At 55.4% G+C, this 17661-nt stretch overlaps 1 protein-coding gene across 1 annotated transcript in view; it reads left to right on the forward strand.

The window, feature by feature from the left end:
• Positions 1-1607: 1607 nt before the first annotated feature.
• PAX7 (paired box 7) overlaps positions 1608-17661 on the forward strand; it is a 102532-nt gene continuing 86478 nt past the window's right edge. The window contains exons 1-5 of the mRNA XM_041463465.1: positions 1608-1612; positions 1772-1972; positions 4005-4240; positions 4907-5036; positions 6015-6149. Coding sequence (XP_041319399.1) covers positions 1888-1972; positions 4005-4240; positions 4907-5036; positions 6015-6149 — 586 coding nt within the window. The 5' untranslated portion in view covers positions 1608-1612; positions 1772-1887. The remainder of the gene's footprint in view (positions 1613-1771; positions 1973-4004; positions 4241-4906; positions 5037-6014; positions 6150-17661) is intronic.

Here is a 17661-nt window from a genome sequence, read left to right on the forward strand (position 1 = left end):
AGCTCAGAGCTCGGGCGCAACTTGACACCTCGGGAAGAATTTTAAAAATCGCTCTTTCCCCTCCCCACACTGTCCCGGTTTTTTAAATTTATGTTGGAGGGGGATTGGGGTGGAAAGGCAGAAAACCCCAAAGCGCGCAGATTTAGGCGCGGCTTAGGCCGAGCTGAGGTTGAAGACTGGGCTCCAGGCCGGGTTTAACCCCAAAGCGAAGCCGAGGGAGGAGCGGGGCGGGCTGGGGGGGCCCGGCCGGGCTTTGGGGTCCGGATCGGGGCTGGCGCGGCCGCTGCGGGGGAGTTTTGGGGGGGTTTTGGGGAGGGGGCGGCGGAGGCGGCGGGGCCGGGTCCCTTTTCCAGCTGCGAACAAAAGGCAGCGCCGGCGCCGGCGTCACGTCCCGCTGCGCGCTCATTCCCAGAGCTCCCGCGGCTTTTGGGGCAAAATCGGGAATTCTCCGCCCGGCCAGGGCCGGCCCCGAGCCCGCCCCGTAATTAACGCGGTTGTTAATTAATGAGGGCGGCACCTGGGCTGGGCCGGTCCCAAAGGCGGCCCCACAGAGCGGGGGGGTCGGGGTGAGCCTTTCACACCCCCCAGGGAGGGATAGGAAAAGGGGAAAAAGCGGCTCCAAACCACCCAGAGGGAGCGGGACGAGGAGCATTTTATTTATTTATTTATTTATTACATTTATTTCTTTTAATTTAATTTATTTCTTATTTAATTTGTGTTTCTTTTGAATTTCTCACAATACTTCCAAACATTTTTAATTTTTTTTATTTAAACTTATTTTAATTGTTATTTGCTTCAATTTTCTTCATTTTAATTCCCATCCATTTTAATTTTCATTTATTTTTAGGGTTTTTAAATAACTTTTAGCAATCCTATTTTATCTCCGTTTTTTTTTTTTTTAATTTGCTTTTTAAATTTTTATTTTATTTTTCAATCCACGCCGCAATTCCCCCACCCCTAGCCGGGCTCAGCCCATGCCCCGCCCGCCTTTCCCCTCCTGGAATCCACTTTGGGGGGGAGAAACTCTAAAAATCACAAAAAAAAAAAAAAAAAAAAAAAAAAAAAAAAAAAAACCCAAACACCTACAACGCCGCAATTCCTGATTTGTCCCTGCTTTGTTTCACCCCAAATCTTTCCCAGCCGCTCGAGGGACACCCCAGCTTTCCATGAGGAGCCCGAGAATGACCAAAAACATCCCAAAAAAACCCTCTGGGAAGGAGCGCGGGGCTCCTCTCCCATTGGTGCCGGGGCCGGCCGCGGATCCCCCTTCCCATAAAAGAAAGGAGCCGGAGCCTATCAGAGCCCGCCCGTCCTTCCCACCGCCCCAACTTCCCCGCCGGAGCAACTTCCAGCCCCCTCCTCCTCCTCCTCCTCCTCCTCCAGCGCTGCCACAGCCGCGCCGCGAGGAGGAAGAACCGCAGCGCACGGAGCGAATCCGGGGGGCCGCGGCTCCCCCCGCTCTGCCCCCCGAGCCAGCCCTAAACCAGCCCTGAGCCAGCCCTAAGCCCAGCCCAGCTCCCAAGCAACTTTGGCTGTGCCTGCTCTTCCCGGGTGACATTCCAGCGGAGCGGCCGCTCGGGACACAGCCCCCAAACTTTCCCGGGAATTTCTGGTGGGTGATCCCCCCTCTATCCCCACCCCTTTCATCCCGAGCCTTGCAGCATTTCGATTTTTCCGCTTATTTTCTGAATCGTTCTAGGGGTTTTTTTATAATTTTTTGGGGTTATTTTTTTTCCGCGCTCCGAGCCCAGATTTCTCCCTTGTTTTGCAGCCGCTGGAAGGGCTGGGAAGGTCGGAGGAGGCGGCCCCGCAGCCCCCCGGTTGTGCCCGGTGTCCCCCCCAGCCCCGGTTCGCAGCGGAGCCCCTCGGCCGCCGCCGCCCCCCGACATGGCAGCGCTGCCCGGGACGGTGCCGCGGATGATGCGCCCGGCGCCGGGGCAGAACTACCCCCGCACCGGCTTCCCGCTGGAAGGTAGGTCTGGAAAACCTGGAAAAGCGCTCTGGAATCAGCCGGGGAGGGGGCTGGAAAAAAGCAGTTCCATCCCTCTGGAATAACCGGGGGGGAGTCCTAGCTCTGGAAAAGTGCTGCTCCTTCTCTCTGGAATCATCCAGGGAGGGCCTTAGCGTCTGGGAAAACGCCGCTCCATCCCTCTGGAATAACCTGGGGGGGCTCTTTGGGTCTGGAAAAACGCTGCTCCATCCCTCTGGAATCACCCGCGGGTGCCCTTGGGGCAGGGGTGCGGCTGAGCTCCGCTCCTGGGGGCTTCCCGAAATTCTCCCAACTTCTCACCCCTTACCCAGCCCCTTCCCGCCGCGCTCCCCGCGAATTCCCGGGATTCGCTTAGCTGTTTTCCCGTGTTTCGAGTATTCCCGGGCATCCCGCAGGATTTTTGGGGCAGCTTCTCCCGCTTTGGTGGTTTTTTTTGGGGGATTGGGTTTTTTCTGGAGGGTTGGTTTTTCAACGTCCCGACAATTTCACCTCGGCGTCAAAGGAGGGGGGAAACAACCAAACTGATGGGATTTAACTTTTCGGAGGGGAAAATAGGAATAAAAACCTTGATCCGGGGAGCAGCGGGAAGCCGGGATGATGTCCTTGGCCGGGGCTGGCGAAGCGGGGACTCGGGAGCTGTCACCTCGCCGAGTGTCACCCATCCTCCCTCCGCCGTGCCTTTGTCACGCGGGGGGCGATTATTTCCAGGCACACACGTTCCCAAAAAAAAAAAAAAAAAAGAAAAAAGAAAAAAAAAAAAAAGGCAAATTTCTATCCGGGACCCCTCTGGCCGCATTTATTAAAAGCGGAGAAAATTTCATCCCGCCCGTGCTCAAGTGGCGAATGGCAAACCCGCGGAAAACCACGCAGGCTGCAAAACACACAGGGCGCGGGGATTTGCTGAAGTGCTTTTCTGTAGCAAATGAAGTAAAACAGACGGCAAGGGAAAGGATCAAAGGATTACAACAATATTTGCACAACATGACTGGGAATAATGAAAGGAGAGAGCGGCCGGCGCTTTTAGCGGCTCTTGAATGTAAAATTGGCCACTCGAGTGTTATCTGTCGATAATGATACATCCAGGGAGCGCCGGCCAAAGTGACTCGGAATTAGCGGTGCATGATTCTCGCTAAATCGCCAGGCAATTTCTGGAATCGACTTTTCTTTGTAGCGAGAGAGGGGAGGGGAAAAAAAATATATCTAAAAAAATAATAAGAAATAAAAATCCGCCCCCCTCGCCTCGCCTGGCGCTCGCCCCCTCCAGCCTCGCGCAAATTACCCAGCTGAGTTCTGCCCCCTCCCGTCCTGCCTCCCCTCCTTTTCGCTTTAATTTCCAGCCTGTGAAATCGTATTAATCTGCGAGATCTGCGGCGCGAGGTGTTCGATAAATTGGGGAGGGGGCGAAGGAGCCGCCGCTGCCCCCGCGCCCGGAGAGGCAGCAGCGAAGCGGCCGCGGAGTAAAATCCCCCCCAAAGCCACAAAAAAAAAAACCCAAAACCACCCAAAAAAAGGTCCCCGAGAGTGTTTCAGAGGTGATTTCCAAAAGTTTGTTTGAAAGCGGAGCTCCGTAAAGCGAGGCGAGATTTTTTGGGGGGGGAGAAAGGAGAAGTTTTGGGAGCGTTCTGTTGTGCGGGTTTGGATCTCTTCGCGTTTAAAACGCCGGGAATGGTTTCAAACCGAGGTGTGAAACCCCAAATCCGGACAAATTTCCAGGGATGGACACACGGGGGGTGTCTCGGGGATGGGGCGCGCGGCTCGGGGGGGATTTTTATTTTCCCACTTTCCATGGGAAAACCTCACGCGTGGTGCCGGGATAAACAAACACCGGGATAAACAAACACAGGGATAAGCACAGACCGCAGGGCACGGGCGAGACTTTCCCCCTTCTTTCAAACCTCCAAACCCCGGGAGAGAAGCGGGAGATGCGGGGAAGGACACGCCGGATTTTTCCCCCCTAATTTAACTTTTTCCCGGTTTTTTTTGGGTCGGGTTTTCCCCCCCGTGTCCCTCGCAGTGTCCACCCCGCTGGGCCAGGGCAGGGTGAACCAGCTCGGAGGGGTTTTCATCAACGGGCGCCCGCTGCCCAACCACATCCGCCACAAGATCGTGGAGATGGCGCACCACGGCATCCGGCCCTGCGTGATCTCCCGGCAGCTGCGCGTCTCCCACGGCTGCGTCTCCAAAATCCTCTGCCGCTACCAGGAGACCGGATCCATCCGGCCCGGGGCCATCGGCGGCAGCAAGCCCAGGGTGAGTGCGCTGCGGGCACCGCGCCCCAAAATTCCGCCTTGTTTTGGTGGGGCAGCGACAGTTTTCCCAGCGGTTTTGGTTGTTGTTTAGTTTGGTTTTTGTTTTTGTTGTTTTGGTTTTGTTTTTTTTTTTTTGTTGTTGTTGTTGATTTTGTTTTTTTAGGGGGAAAAGGATTTTAATAAAGTTGCGGTTTTTGGCCTCTGATGGGGAGAAAGCGGGGCCCGAGCTGGAGGCGGTGGATGGATTAAAGCGGTTTCTTTTTTGTGGCTTCCACGTGCAACAAGTGATGCTCGTTGGAGCGATCCAGGCGGGGTGTGGGGAGCAGGGAATTCGGGATTCTTTGGGAATAGGAAATCCCATAAACACCCTAAAAATTGTTCCCTGCACCGCCTCCCCGGAGCTCAGGGTAATCCCACCCTGCCGGCTCTCTCGACTCTCAGAGACCCCGCTTTTAGGATTTGGGGGAGCAGGGCCTTTTCCCAGCTTTATTGCCCTCCTTTCCCCGCTCCCAATCCCCATGTTCCACCCCAAACCCCGCAGCCCGGCCGGGCCAGGCTGAGCTGCGCTGCTTCTTTTGAATTAAAAGCGCTTTTCCCCTGCTCTCCCTCACTTCCTCCCCGTCTGGCCGCCCCGCGGGGACACCCCGGCGCCCCTTGGGCACAAAAGCAGGTCGCGACTCCCGACGTGGAGAAGAAAATCGAGGAATACAAGCGGGAGAACCCCGGGATGTTCAGCTGGGAGATCCGGGACCGGCTGCTCAAGGACGGCCACTGCGACCGCAGCACGGTGCCCTCAGGTGAGAAGGCAGCTTGGCCACACTCCCCCGGCTCCGCGGGAGAATGGTTATCCCGCGGGAAAGGTTTTCCAGAGCATCCAAACACCCTCCTAGCTCTGCTTGGATGGAGGGAGGAAAATCGCCCCGAGCAAAGCCCGGGACTGGGGGTGATTTGTGCCCCGGCTGCTGCAAAACCGAACCCCAACCAAGCCCTTTTCCCAACTTTTTCCGGCTCCCTGGAAAGCCTGGGGGATGCTGGGGTAGGGGGAGACCCCCAGAGGCGCCCCCCAAATCCAGGGGGAAAGGGGAGCCCCGTTGGTCCTGCTGGGATTTGCGCCGTGGGGGTTGTGCAGCAACGTCCCCATGGGGTAGAGATCCCGAGCGGTCCGGGAATCCAGGAGAGCCTGAGATCCAGGAGATCCCAAGACATTCAGAGATCCATGAGATCTATGGATCCACGAGATCCTGAGATACAGACATCCAGAGATCCCGAGAGATCTGGAGATCCATGAGGTTCAGAGACACATGAGATCCCGAGAGATCCATTAGACCCATGAGGACCTGAGATCCATTAGATCCAGGGATCCATGAGATCCTGAGATGCCGAGATCCATGGGCAGCGAGGCTGCACCCCAAAGTTCGGACTGCAGGGACGTATTTGGGGTCCGGGGGCTCGGCGGGGCTCGGCCCTGAGGTCCCGCCGGGTTTTGGGGCCTCTCTGTGGGGCCAGAGCAGGCCCGAAGCTCCATCCCGGCTTGGGAACTGGGGGGAATTTGGGAATTGTGCGGTGACAGAGCGTGTGGTGACCTGGGGATGGCCCATTCCCAGACTTTGGGACATCTCGGTGCCGCTCGGCCGACGGCCAGCGGATCCCAATTTGGGAATGGCGGGGGCTCGGCGGCGGCGGCAGGTGCATTCCCACGGGAAGAGCGGCATTCCCGGCCGGTCCCGCTCCTCGCAGGCAGCTTATACTCGCCTTTCTGCCTTTGACTGTCCGAGGTTTAGTGAGTTCGATTAGCCGCGTGCTCCGCATCAAATTCGGCAAGAAGGAGGAGGACGAGGACTGCGACAAGAAGGAGGAGGACGGCGACAAGAAGGCCAAGCACAGCATCGACGGCATCCTGGGCGACAAAGGTACCGCGCGTCCCCGCGCCGCGCCGGGGGGGACACCGGGGACACGGCCCTGCCCGCCGGGGGTGGCTCCAGAGCCGCCGAGTTGGGCTCTTCCCAAAAAATCCCTGCAGGGAGCGGGGCTGCCAGGAGGAGGAAGAGCTGTCGGTGCTTTGCTCGGGATCAATTATCCATAAAAAGGGCCGGGAATGGCCGGAGGGGGGGAAGAGGCACCTCGGAGGCCGTAAATGAATTTGTTAAACAGATTTCGCCTAAGTGGTCCCCTGGAACCGGGGCTGACAGGTGACCGATGGCGCCGATCAATATCAATTAGGGACGGGAGCCGCCAGCACCGAGGGGACACGGGGGGGTCCCCGGAGCGGCGCCGCACCCCCCAATTATCCTGGGAAAAATTACCCAGGGAAAACCATCCAGGGGAAATGATCCAGGGGAAACGATCCAGGGAAAACGATCCAGGGAAAATCCTCCCAGCTCAGGCGGGGGAAGGCTCCGAGCCAGGCCGGTGGCGGGGCTCTGTTATCACCTCCCGAGCGCGGCGTTTTCTCCCGCTGGCAGGAAAATTCCAACTTTTCCCAGCTGGGAATGCGGGGTTGGGGGTGGGAACTGGAGCGCGGGCAGCGCCGTGGTTCTAACAAACCGAAGAAAAGGTGGAATTTTGGGGGAGCGTCCGTGAGATCGGTCAGGGAAATCGGGGAATTGGAGCAGCTCGGTTCGGGCACAAAACGAGCGCCTTTTTGGGGGTGGGGGGAAACGGTGATTTTGGGAGTCCCGAGCAGAGGGGAGTTGGGATTTTTCGGTTTTCTCCCGAATTGGTGTCAAGCGAGCACGGGCTGGGCTTGAGCCGGAGCTGGGATTTTGGGGGATTTGTGGCATCGCCGCTCTCGGGGTGAGCGGGATTCTCCCCCAGTCCCGAATTTCCCCCAGTTTGGGACACGTGGGAGAGATTTTGGGGCAGAAAAGGTTCCCCTGAGCCCCCATCACGGGAGTTGGAAATGAAGGTGACAAAAGGGATTTTGTTTTATTTTTTTTAAAGGATCCGATCCTTTTTTTTTTCCCCCTCTCTTTTCCCAACCTTGAAGATGAACTTCACTTACAAAGACCTTGGGGTCTATTGAAGCTTTATAAGGAAAAGATTCCTGACCACAAAAGCAAACAGCGGAGGGAAAAAAAAAAAAAAAAAAAAAAAAAAAAAAAAAAAAAAAAAAAGGGAAAAAAAAAAAAAAAGAAGAAAGGGGGGGAAAAGGGGGGAAAACCCGAGGCTGCCTCAAAAATGGAGTAAAGGGATGGGGGAGGGAGGGCGCGTCCATTCTCATTCAAAATTCCGCGAGGAGGAGAAAAACTTTTGGACAAAGGGCCGAGGACGGGAAGAAAGGGAGATAAATTATTCAAAACTCCCTGCTGTTAGATAGTTTTGTAATATTATCGGAGCGGCTGCTGCAGAAAGGCAGAGCCGTTGGACGCTGCAAAATGTTGCTGTGATTTGGGAGAGGGGCGATGCTCATTTGCAAATCGGGGCCATTGTGTCCGCCAGAAGCTCCCCCCGCTCACTTTCGGAGTGTTTTTAATTTTATTAAGAGGGGGAAAAAGGAGATTTGTGGTGGGGGGGGGGGTTAAGTTGTGTTTTCAGCCAGGCTCGCCTCTCGGGAAAAATATCTTTATTTTTGAAAGCGCGGGTTGAGTTGGTTTTCCCCCCGTCCTCGTGTTTTCCCCATCGCCACCCCCAAAAGAACAAATGGAAAAATAAGAATGAAGGAGCCGGGAGCTTTTTATCCCTGATTAGCACGCAAGAAGTGCGTGTCAAGAGGCAAAACAAAACGCTCCCTTCTTCCTTCATGGGTGAGGCCGCGGACAAATCAAACACGAGCCCTCGTTCCTGGATGAAAGGGGGCTAATTTGGGCAAATTCCCGCGGCCGGAGCCTGTGGAGCGCCGCGCTCCCTCCGAGCGCGCAGAATGCCCCGGCCCCGCGGAGAAATCCCAATTTCTCCGCAATTCCCGGATTTTTATCCTCACGCCGAGGAGAAATCCCCCCTAAAAACGGCGTGAATTCGGGGCTTTTTTTGGGTGATGCGCATCTCCAAAAGGAGCGTCCGAAATTCCGAATTTGCCGCTGCCCCGGCGGATTTTAACGCCTGGGAAAGTTTTAATGGCCCCAATTAAGATAATTGATGAGCCCGCTTGTAAAGCACTGGCGGGCGGCGGCTGCGCGCTGGGAAACGCCGCGATTTCTGCTGGGGAAAAAACCGCATTTCTGCTCGAAAAAACCGCAGTTTCTGCATGAAAAACCCGCAGTTTCTGCCGGAAAACACCGCGATTTTACATCCCGCAATTAAAATCTCAGAGCTGTTTCTCCCTCCACCCAATTCTCATTTCCAGGTGGCTCCCACTAAAACCATCCCATCCTCGCACGGCTTGAGGGAGGGCGGGGGGGGAATTTTTTCTCAATTTCTGCGCCCAACGCGACTTCTCCCTCCGAGAGCTGCGGGGGGAACGGGGCGAAAAACTTTGGGTTTGCTTTTTTTTTTTATTATTTTTAATCTTTTTATTTTTTTTTCCGCCGCTGCCATAAGAGCGAGTTGTTGTTGTTGTTAGTATTTATTATAATTATAATTATTATTTGGGGTTGTTGTTATTTATTAGGGAGGGGAATGTGCCGCTCTCTCCCTCGCTGGGGGGGCAATCTTTTTATTTTTTTTTCCGCCGCTGCCAAGCGCTCCGTGGCGGGTTCTCCTCGCGGGGAGCCGGGGGAAGACAGCCCTAAATGCTCTCTCTTTTTAAGTGGGAAAGAAAGCTTCCACCCTGCGCCTGTTTCTTTCTATCGTCTGCTTGGCATTTAATAATGTTAAGACTTATTAGAGCTGGTAATGAAAACTGTGGCTGTTGAATAGGGAGCTGTGTTGGAGAAGGGTGTAATAGCTCCAAGGCATGCTAAGAAATGTATTTATCCCCAATCAGTACTCACTCTCTGAGTTCCCAGCACAAACGTTAAGTTGAAGGGTTTTAAGGCAGATTAAATTGAGCCTTTATTTCTTTGCACTTTCATCTTTAAACGGCTCACTCCAGCTAGCCCTGGGCGGATATTCATGAGGCTTCACTTTGGGTTTTTTTATTTTTTTAATGTATGTTTATTTTATATATATATATATATATATATATATATATATATCCTTGTTAAGAGCGAGTTGTTGTTGTTGTTAGTATTTATTATAATTATAATTATTATTTGGGGTTGTTGTTATTTATTAGGGAGGGGAATGTGCCGCTCTCTCCCTCGCTGGGGGGGGCAGAAGGGGGAATTTGGGCACCCCAAAATTTCGGGGAGCGCCTCTCGGGAGGGGGCGGAGGGAATTGAGACCAGACCCGGAGGGGTGTCTGGTGTGTCGCCCCCACCCTGGGCCTGTCCCCCCATCCCCGGCGTGTCCCCCCGGGCAGCAGCGGGGCCTGGCGGCGCAGCCCCCCCGGAGCCCCGCGGGGTGCGAGGGATGCTCCCAGGGACACCCGGGTTTTGTTTTTGGGGTGAAAATGCGGATTTTTAGGGAATCTTTCCCTCCCCTTCGTTCTGTGCCCCCCAAGTTTGTGCCCTCGGCCGATTTTGGGGGAACAGCGGGAGAGGAGCGGGACAGGGGTTCCGATTGTGGGGGCAAGGCGGGACCGGGGCTCCGATTTTGGGAGAAATGCGGGATCGGGGCTCCGATTTTGGGGGAGCAGCAATGGGATCGGGGCTCCCCGGGGCTGGGGACAGTGCGGGAGGGGGGACAGGGACAATTCCAGCCGGGAGCTGCCAGCGCCGCTCCCGCCGGGTTTTTGGGGGGCCGCAGAGAGCGGGGGGGTTTGGGGGGTCCCGCCCAATTTGAGGGAGCTCGGGAGGAGCAGAAAGGGACGGGGGGACCCCCAGAGCTGGGCCGGGGCTTTGTTCCCCAGCCGGGAGAGGGGAGCGGGGCTGCGGGGCCGATTTATCGGCGAACAATCGGCGCGGGTTTAAAAACCAACACGCGGCTCCTCGGTAAATGTGTGTTTAGAAGCGCGGGGGGGGCCGCGAGCAGACACTTCATCAAATCAAGGGATTACCAAAGGTTGGCAATCTAATCAAACAGAGCCCAGGCGGGATTTGTGAGTGTTGCGAGCGGGATCAGCTCTAATAATGGGGGGCAGGAGAAGAGATAGGGAGGTGTCAAGCAATTCATTGGCTTTAGGCTGAGTTATTCTGTGCATATTTCAGGCCGAGAGGAGAGGGAAGAGAGGGGAAGAGGAATAAAGAAAAAAACGCAGGGAGAAGGGAGAGGGAGAGGGAGGAGGGGGGCTGGATGCGGGCGCACACGGAGCTTACATGTCACAAAAAAAGCTGAGACAAATGAGGTACAACAATAAACACAGATAACAATTACAAAGGCAAACAGTGGCTTTTGGGAACGGGAACCTGGGCTACATAAACAAAGTCGGCAAATGTTCGCAAGATAAACTCCTGCCTAAATCGAGTGTGACGGGGAGGAGAGAAGAGAGGAGGAGAGATAAGGCTGGAGAGGGGAATAAACGGGAATAATCGAACACGAGGCGTTTGAAAAAACAAACTTGAGACAAGGATGCGGCGAGCGGGGCTCGGCTGTACGGCAGGGAGAGAAGGAATATCGGGGAGATGTTTGAGATCGGGGCTCGGCTGGGGTTGGGGGCTTTTCCTTCTTCCCCCCGCCTTTTTGGAGGAGAAGAAAAGGATCCATCCTGGAGAGGGGGAACGGGGAGGGAAATCTAGGGGTCAGAGGCAGGTGGGGAGCCCCGGCCGGGAGAGGAAACGCATCGGAGACGTTTTAATGTGGAATTTGGAGGTGATTTCATTACCCAGGGCGGGTAGGAAGCAGATTTGGGGCGAAGGGGGGAGATGCAGCCGCGATAGAGCAGCGCAGGCAGGAAGCGGGGAGATCTCGTCCTAATCCCAGGTTTGGGCCCTAATTGGGCCGGGAGGGAGGGGGCAGAGCCGGAATTAAGGCAGGAAAGGCTGCGAGGGAAGCGCGTGATCCAGGGGTTGCTGCAAACAAACAGATCTCCCCAAAAAAACCCCGCTTTTAACCCGAAATCATCTCAAGGAGCAGCCGCAGGCCGCGCTGCGTCTCGCTCTCCCGTGGAGGATTTTTCCAAGCGGGAATTGCGCGCGGGAGAGGGGAGAGACGTGTCTGCAGCGTGGTTAAAGGAATTAGATATTTACCAGTTTGAAATAAGCCTGGGTATGGGAAAAAAAAGGGAAAAAATAGCGGGGGGGGGGGGGGATGAGACGGGAGAACACTTCAAACGAATTCATCATCTGGAGTGGCGAAGGGGAGATTTAGAGACAGTATTGGGAAGTTATTTAGATATTAATAACATATTTTCCTGAGGCGTCAGGAGTGCCTCCATACGCACTTTTCCCTCGCAGCTATTTGGCTGGGTGAAATATGGGAGACCCAAATGTTGGGGAGAGATAACACAATCAGCCGAGCCCTGGTCCTGCGACTGCATCACGGCGTTAAACCCGGATTAACCTCCCCATCCTCCCCCTCCCCCGCCGCCGTTTCACACCCCCCACTCCCCAAATTCCACCCCCACGAGAAGCTTTTTCCAAATTTTTCAGGGGAATTTCCGCGGCGGGGTTTAAAGCACACATAACAGCGGGGAGGGACTCGCTGCGGCATTAGGGTGAAGGATCTTTGGGAAAATTGCGTTTGCCACAAAAGAGAAAAAAAAAAGGGAATCAAGGCCCCTCTGCAGACCTGGGCTTTGCGGATATTCCGTATTTATGGGCATTATTCTTAAAAATAAGTAGAAAAAAAAGCCCGTTTCAATCTGCTGCCACTTTTCTCTCCTCTTCCCCACGCGGTTTTAGTCGCCTTTTAAATGGATTTTATTTTATTTTTTTATTAAATCGGAACTTCAGCCCGGTTTGGGCTCTGGGGTTTTTGGGGGGCGAGGAGACGCTGAGAGGGTCAGGAGAGGAGGGATCCGAGCGGGGGAAGGGGAGCCCCGGCCGGGAGCGCTGAGGGGGCAGGGCAGGAGGCAGACCCCCGGAATTGGGGTCTGGGGGGGCTCCTCCTGCCCCCTCATCCCAGGAAGAAGCAGAGATGAAGGAGTTGGGAAGCGCAGGTGCAGCTCCGGGAGGGAGCAGAGCTTGGGATGGGGATGCGGCTTTGCCGGGGAGAGGGAGGGTCAGGGTATCCCCCTCCCAAAACCCCCTCCTGCTCCTCCTCCTCCTCATTCCCGGCTCATCCCAAGGCTGGCGCTCTGCGGGGCCGCGCCACAAAAGGAGTTGGATGTCACTAATGCCACTTTATAAAGACATTTGTCACCCGCAGTTGGGGACAAGGGGAGAAGGAAGGGCCGGGTGGGGGGGAGGGCGGGAGCCGCCAGCGGAGCGGGGTCTGAGAGGGGCAGGGGATGATGGGGATGGGGAGGATGATGGTGATGATGATGATGGTGGTGGCGACAGTTTGGGGGCACTGCCTGGGACTGGCCCGTGCACTTGAACGGCCCTCGGGGCTGTGGGGAGGGACAGGGGGCCTTGGAGCTCCTCGGGCTGGGGATGGGAGCTCCTCGGAGAGGGTTTGGAACTTCCCGAAAGGGGTTTGGAATTCTCCGGGGAGAGCTGCATCCCCACGAGGGCTTGGAGCTCCTCGAAAGGGGCTCGGAGCTCTTCAGAGGGGGTTTGGAACTCCTCAGAGGGGGTTTGGAACTCTTCGGGAAGGGTTTGGAGCTCTTTGGGGAGGATTGGAACTCCTCGTGGGGAACTGCATTCCCTGGGAACTCCTCGGAGGGGGTTTGGAGCTCCTCGAGGTTGTCTGGAGCTCCTCAGGGAGGGCTGGAAGATCTCGGGGTAGTTTGGAGCTCCTGGGGAAAGGTTTGGAGCTCCTGGGGAAGGGTTTGGAGCTCCTCGGGAAGGGTTTGGAGCTCCCCGGGGAGTGTTGGAAGATCTCGGAGGGAGCTGCATCCCCTCGGGACGCTCTGGCGAGGGGAGAGCGAGCGGGGTCTGGGAGCAAAACCCAAGGGCGAGGGAAAGCCGAGGCGGGCGAGGGAAAGCGGCGGCGGCTGCAGGAAATGGAGCCGCTGCGAGCCTTTGATCCCGGCTGCTCTCCCTTATCGGGAGCGCTCCCCCACAAAGGGAAGTTCATCACATTACAGCGGCTCGCGCCGTTAATTAGCGGCCGCGGCTCTGGCGGCACCGCGCGATCTGAGGCCGCGTTTCGTGCTTGGCTGGCTCCGGGAACGGGAACGGAACGGGACGGGGGGCGGCTCCTCCCTTGGGAATAGCGCTGGGAATAGCATGGGATAGCACTGGGAATAGTGGTGAGATAGCGCTGGGAATAGGATTTGGAATAGCATTGGGAATAGCGTAGGATAGCACTGAGATAGCATTGGGGATAGTGCTGGGATAGCACTGGAATAGCCCTAGGGTAGCATTGGGATAGCACTGGGAATAGCATGGGATAGCACTGGGAATAGTGGTGAGATAGCGCTGGGAATAGGATTTGGAATAGCATTGGGAATAGCGTAGGATAGCACTGAGATAGCATTGGGGATAGTGCTGGGATAGCATTGGGATAGCACTGGAATAGCGCTAGGATAGCATTGGGATAGCACTGGGAATAGCATTGAGATTGCATTGGGAATAGTGGTGGGATAGCACTGGGAATAGCATAGGATAGCACTGGAATAATGCTGGGAATAGCATTGGGATAGCACTGGGAATAGCGTTGGGAATAGTGCTGGGAATAGCATTGGGATAGCACTGGGAATAGCTTTGGGAATTGTCCTGGGAATAGCGTTGGGATAGCATTGGGATAGGATAGCGTTGGGAATAGGATTTGGAATAGCATTGGGAATGAATAGCACTGGAATAGTGCTGGGATAGCATTGGGAATAGCATGGGATAACACTGGAATAGTGCTGGGAATAGTGTTTGGAATAGCGTTGGGATAGCATTGGGAATAGCATGGGATAGCACTGGAATAGTGCTGGGAATAGTGTTGGGATATAACTGGGATATCATTGGGATAACTCTGGGATAGCATTGGGATAGCACTGGGGTAGCGTTGGAAATAGTGTTGGGGATAGCATTGGGATACAACTGGAATAGCATTGGGATAGAATTGGGAATAGCATTGGGATAACAGATAGTGTAGGGATAGCACTGGGAATAGCATTGGGAATAGCATTGGGATAACACTTAGATAGTGTAGGGATAGCACTGGGACAGCACTGGGAATGGCATTGAGATATCATAGGGATAGCACTGGGAATAGCATTGGGAATATACATATATAGCTTGGGATATCATTTGAGATGTAATCTGGGATATCATTTGGAATTTCTGTATCTCCGCTTCTGCGGGGCAGGGCGGGGCTCTCTGCTTGAACTCCGCGGCCGCCCAGAGCGTTTGGGCTGGCGGAGGTTTTGGGAGCGTGGCTTTTCCCAGGGAAATGTTGGGAAAGAATTCCCAAAAAGCAGAGCCATGTTTTCCTCGGGAGAGGGAAGGACGGGGCCGGTGTGGGAATGTCCCAGCCCGAGGATGCTCCTCACCTCCCCCTGCGCCGGCAGCGATCCCGGGGGGATTCTGGGAGCAGAGGGAAAACTGGGGTTCCACGGGGGCGGAACGGGAGTGTCCCCTCCCCACAGAGGTGTCCCCTGCCCCATAGAGGTGTCCCTTGCCCCATAGGGGCTGTCCCCTGTCCTACAGAGAGAGGTGTCCTCTGCCCCACAGAGAGAGATGTCCTCTGTCCCCTGCCCCACAGAGAGGAGTGTCCCTGCCCCATATGGGGTGTCCCCTGCCCCACTGGGGGATGTCCTGCTGCCCCGCAAGCTGAGGTCACTTGCCCCACTGAGGGCTCGTCCTCTGCCCCAAAAGGATCTCCCTGTGCCCCACCGAGGGATTCTGCTGTGCCCTTCCAAGGGCGCTCTCTGATCCCAAAGGACACTCCCCGATCCCGAAGGATTCTCTCTGCCCCAAAGGACACTCCCTGACCCCAAAGGACTCTCCCTGACCCCAAAAGACGCTCGCTCGCCCCGGGGATGTTTCCGTGGCCCCACACGCTATTTTTACCTCCCTTCCCTTCCCCTCCCGCTTCCCACCCCCTGCCCCGGGCCCGGTCCTGCTGAGGGAGGGAAAGGGAAAGGGAAAGGGAAAGGGAAAGGAAAAGGAAAAGGAAAAGGAAAAGGGAAAGGAAAAGGAAAAGCCCTTCTCTGTTTTCCTCGTGCTCCCCTCGGGGGTTTTTTGGTGCTAAAATTGGAAGGAGCCCCCGGCTGACCCCGGGCAGCGCTGCCCGGCCCCGGGGGAACCCCGGCCCCGACCCTCAGAGCCGCCTTTGTCCCCAGCCCCGGATCAAAGCGACCCGGGGACATCTCCGGGAGAGGGGGGCGGGGGTGGAACCGCCGTGCCCAAACCCGAGGGGGGAAAAAAGCGATTTTCCAAACCGCCCCTGCCCCGCTGCCCTCCCCAGCTCGGCAGCGCCGGGCGACCCCGTCCTTTATTTAATTTATTTAATTTATTTTTATTCCCGCGGTCGGGACGCGCCGATTTGCATTTTTATTGGGAATTAAGGGGCGAAAGTTGATTCCAGCAGCCGCTTTTGGAGCGGCTCCTTTCGGAGAGGAGCTGGAAGCACCCGGGTGGTTCTGGGCTGGCTCGGAGTTGGGAGAAAGCTCCTGAAACCACCCGGGGAACTTCCAGAGCTCCGCAGGGACCGGCAGGATTTTGGTTTTTCCCGGAGAAAAATCCACCCGCGCGGAGCCTAGTGTGTGTTTTAATCGCGACTAATTTGGCGGTTTTTGACGTTTTCAAAGGCAGGAAGGAGAGGATGGGGGTGCAAAGGACACCTCGGTGTCGGAGGACATTCAGGTGACACCCCGGGGACACCCAGGGGACACCCAGGGGACAGCGATGTTTAAATCGGGCCCCGCATCGGGATGGGGAAGGAAAAAGCCGCTGCCCTGAAGGGCCGGGGGGGGGTCCTCAATTAATGACCACCAACTCCTGCACGGCCCTAAACGATCCGGGGAGCGGCGGCCGTGCTGATTTTAGCAATATTGCTATTTATTCATACATTTTTATCTCACCTTCCGCGCCAGGCCGACGTTATCCAGAGGGATTCGTGATTTTTTTTTTTTTTTTCTTCCCCGTGCGGCGACTTAATTATTTTGAAATTCCATCCCCACTCCCTCCCGCAGAAGACGCCGTTTGATGCTGAAAAGCAGCAAATGGAGCTATTTGAAGCTTTTTTCCCCCCTTTCCTTCCCCGGGAATGCGGATATTTGGGCTGTACCTGGCTGCTCCGCTGCTTTTTTCCCGGAGTTTTTTCCCCTTAATCTCCTTCCAGCCGCAAAGCCTCCCCCGCGCGGGGCTCGCTGCGCTCGCAGCGGGATCGCGGCGATTTCCACGCCCGAAAACTTCGGCAAAAGGAGGAGGAAAGTTTGCGGGCTTTGACAGACAGTTTGTTTTGCCGGTTTTTTTTTTTTGTTTGTTTGTTTGTTTTTTGGTGGCTTTTTTTTTGTTTTGGTTGTTTTGTTTTGTTTTGTTTTTTTTTTTTTTGTTTAAATAAACAAACCCAACCAGGCGGTTTTTGCCTTCCCAAATTCACCGCGGGGGGTTAGAAAGAGGAAGAGCCGGAGCAACTTCGGGTGGTGAAACCCAAGGGATGCTTTTTGGGTGAAATTCTATAAAAATAACTCCAAAAAGACTCTCGAATCTCCGCCATTCCAGAGGGAAAACGCTCCCAGGTTCACGGAGCGGAGAGGGAGAAATTCCCCAATTTTTGCGCGGCCCGGCTGAGCCCCGCCAGGGAGCAAAGCGGGGATTCCTCGCTTGGGATCAGCCTCAAGGGATAAAACAACCCCAGAGCCGGGCTCGGGCTCAACTGCCAGGAGCCAAAACCACCCCCGCACCCCCAAATCCGCAGGGAACCCCAAATGTTGGGGTGATTTTCCCCCTGCCCGGCTGGGAAGGGAAAAGCGGCGCCGCAGCCTCGCTCCTCTGCGGCTGCCGGAGCCCCGCGAGTTTTCTGGGCGATTTTAAACTTTCCCCCGGTCGAATTTGATATTTTTAAACTCTTTTGCCGCCCCCCTCCTCTCTCCCCGCTATTTTATTTTATTTTTTTTTCTCCCCGCTCTGTTTTCTCCCCTTAACCCCGCTCCTTTTTGTGCGCCCGCCTTTCATGGCGAGCGCGGCTTTACAGCTTGCTACACTTTCTAAGTGCCTCAATGGCCACTTTAGAAATACAAACAACTTTTAGAGATAAAATAACCAAACCAGAATGGGACTTTCAATGGGGGAATAGTTGTTGTCCTTTACCATGGAGTGTGCAGCCGCCTCTGCCTAATCCAGCTTTCATTTTCACCGACAAATGCCAAGAATCTATATCTGTCTCCCAACCCCTCGGGAGCTTGATTACACGACAAAAGGCTGCCATTATCCGCCGCAGAAAACAGGGAGGGGACACGGGGGGCTCGGGCCTCTGAGGATGAGGGCATCTCCAAACTATTGACTTAGTGGATGAAGTCAAGAG

The sequence above is a fragment of the Pyrgilauda ruficollis genome, unplaced genomic scaffold (genome assembly GCF_017590135.1).
Source record: "Pyrgilauda ruficollis isolate IOZ18807 unplaced genomic scaffold, ASM1759013v1 scaffold165, whole genome shotgun sequence".
Lineage (NCBI taxonomy): Eukaryota > Metazoa > Chordata > Aves > Passeriformes > Passeridae > Pyrgilauda > Pyrgilauda ruficollis.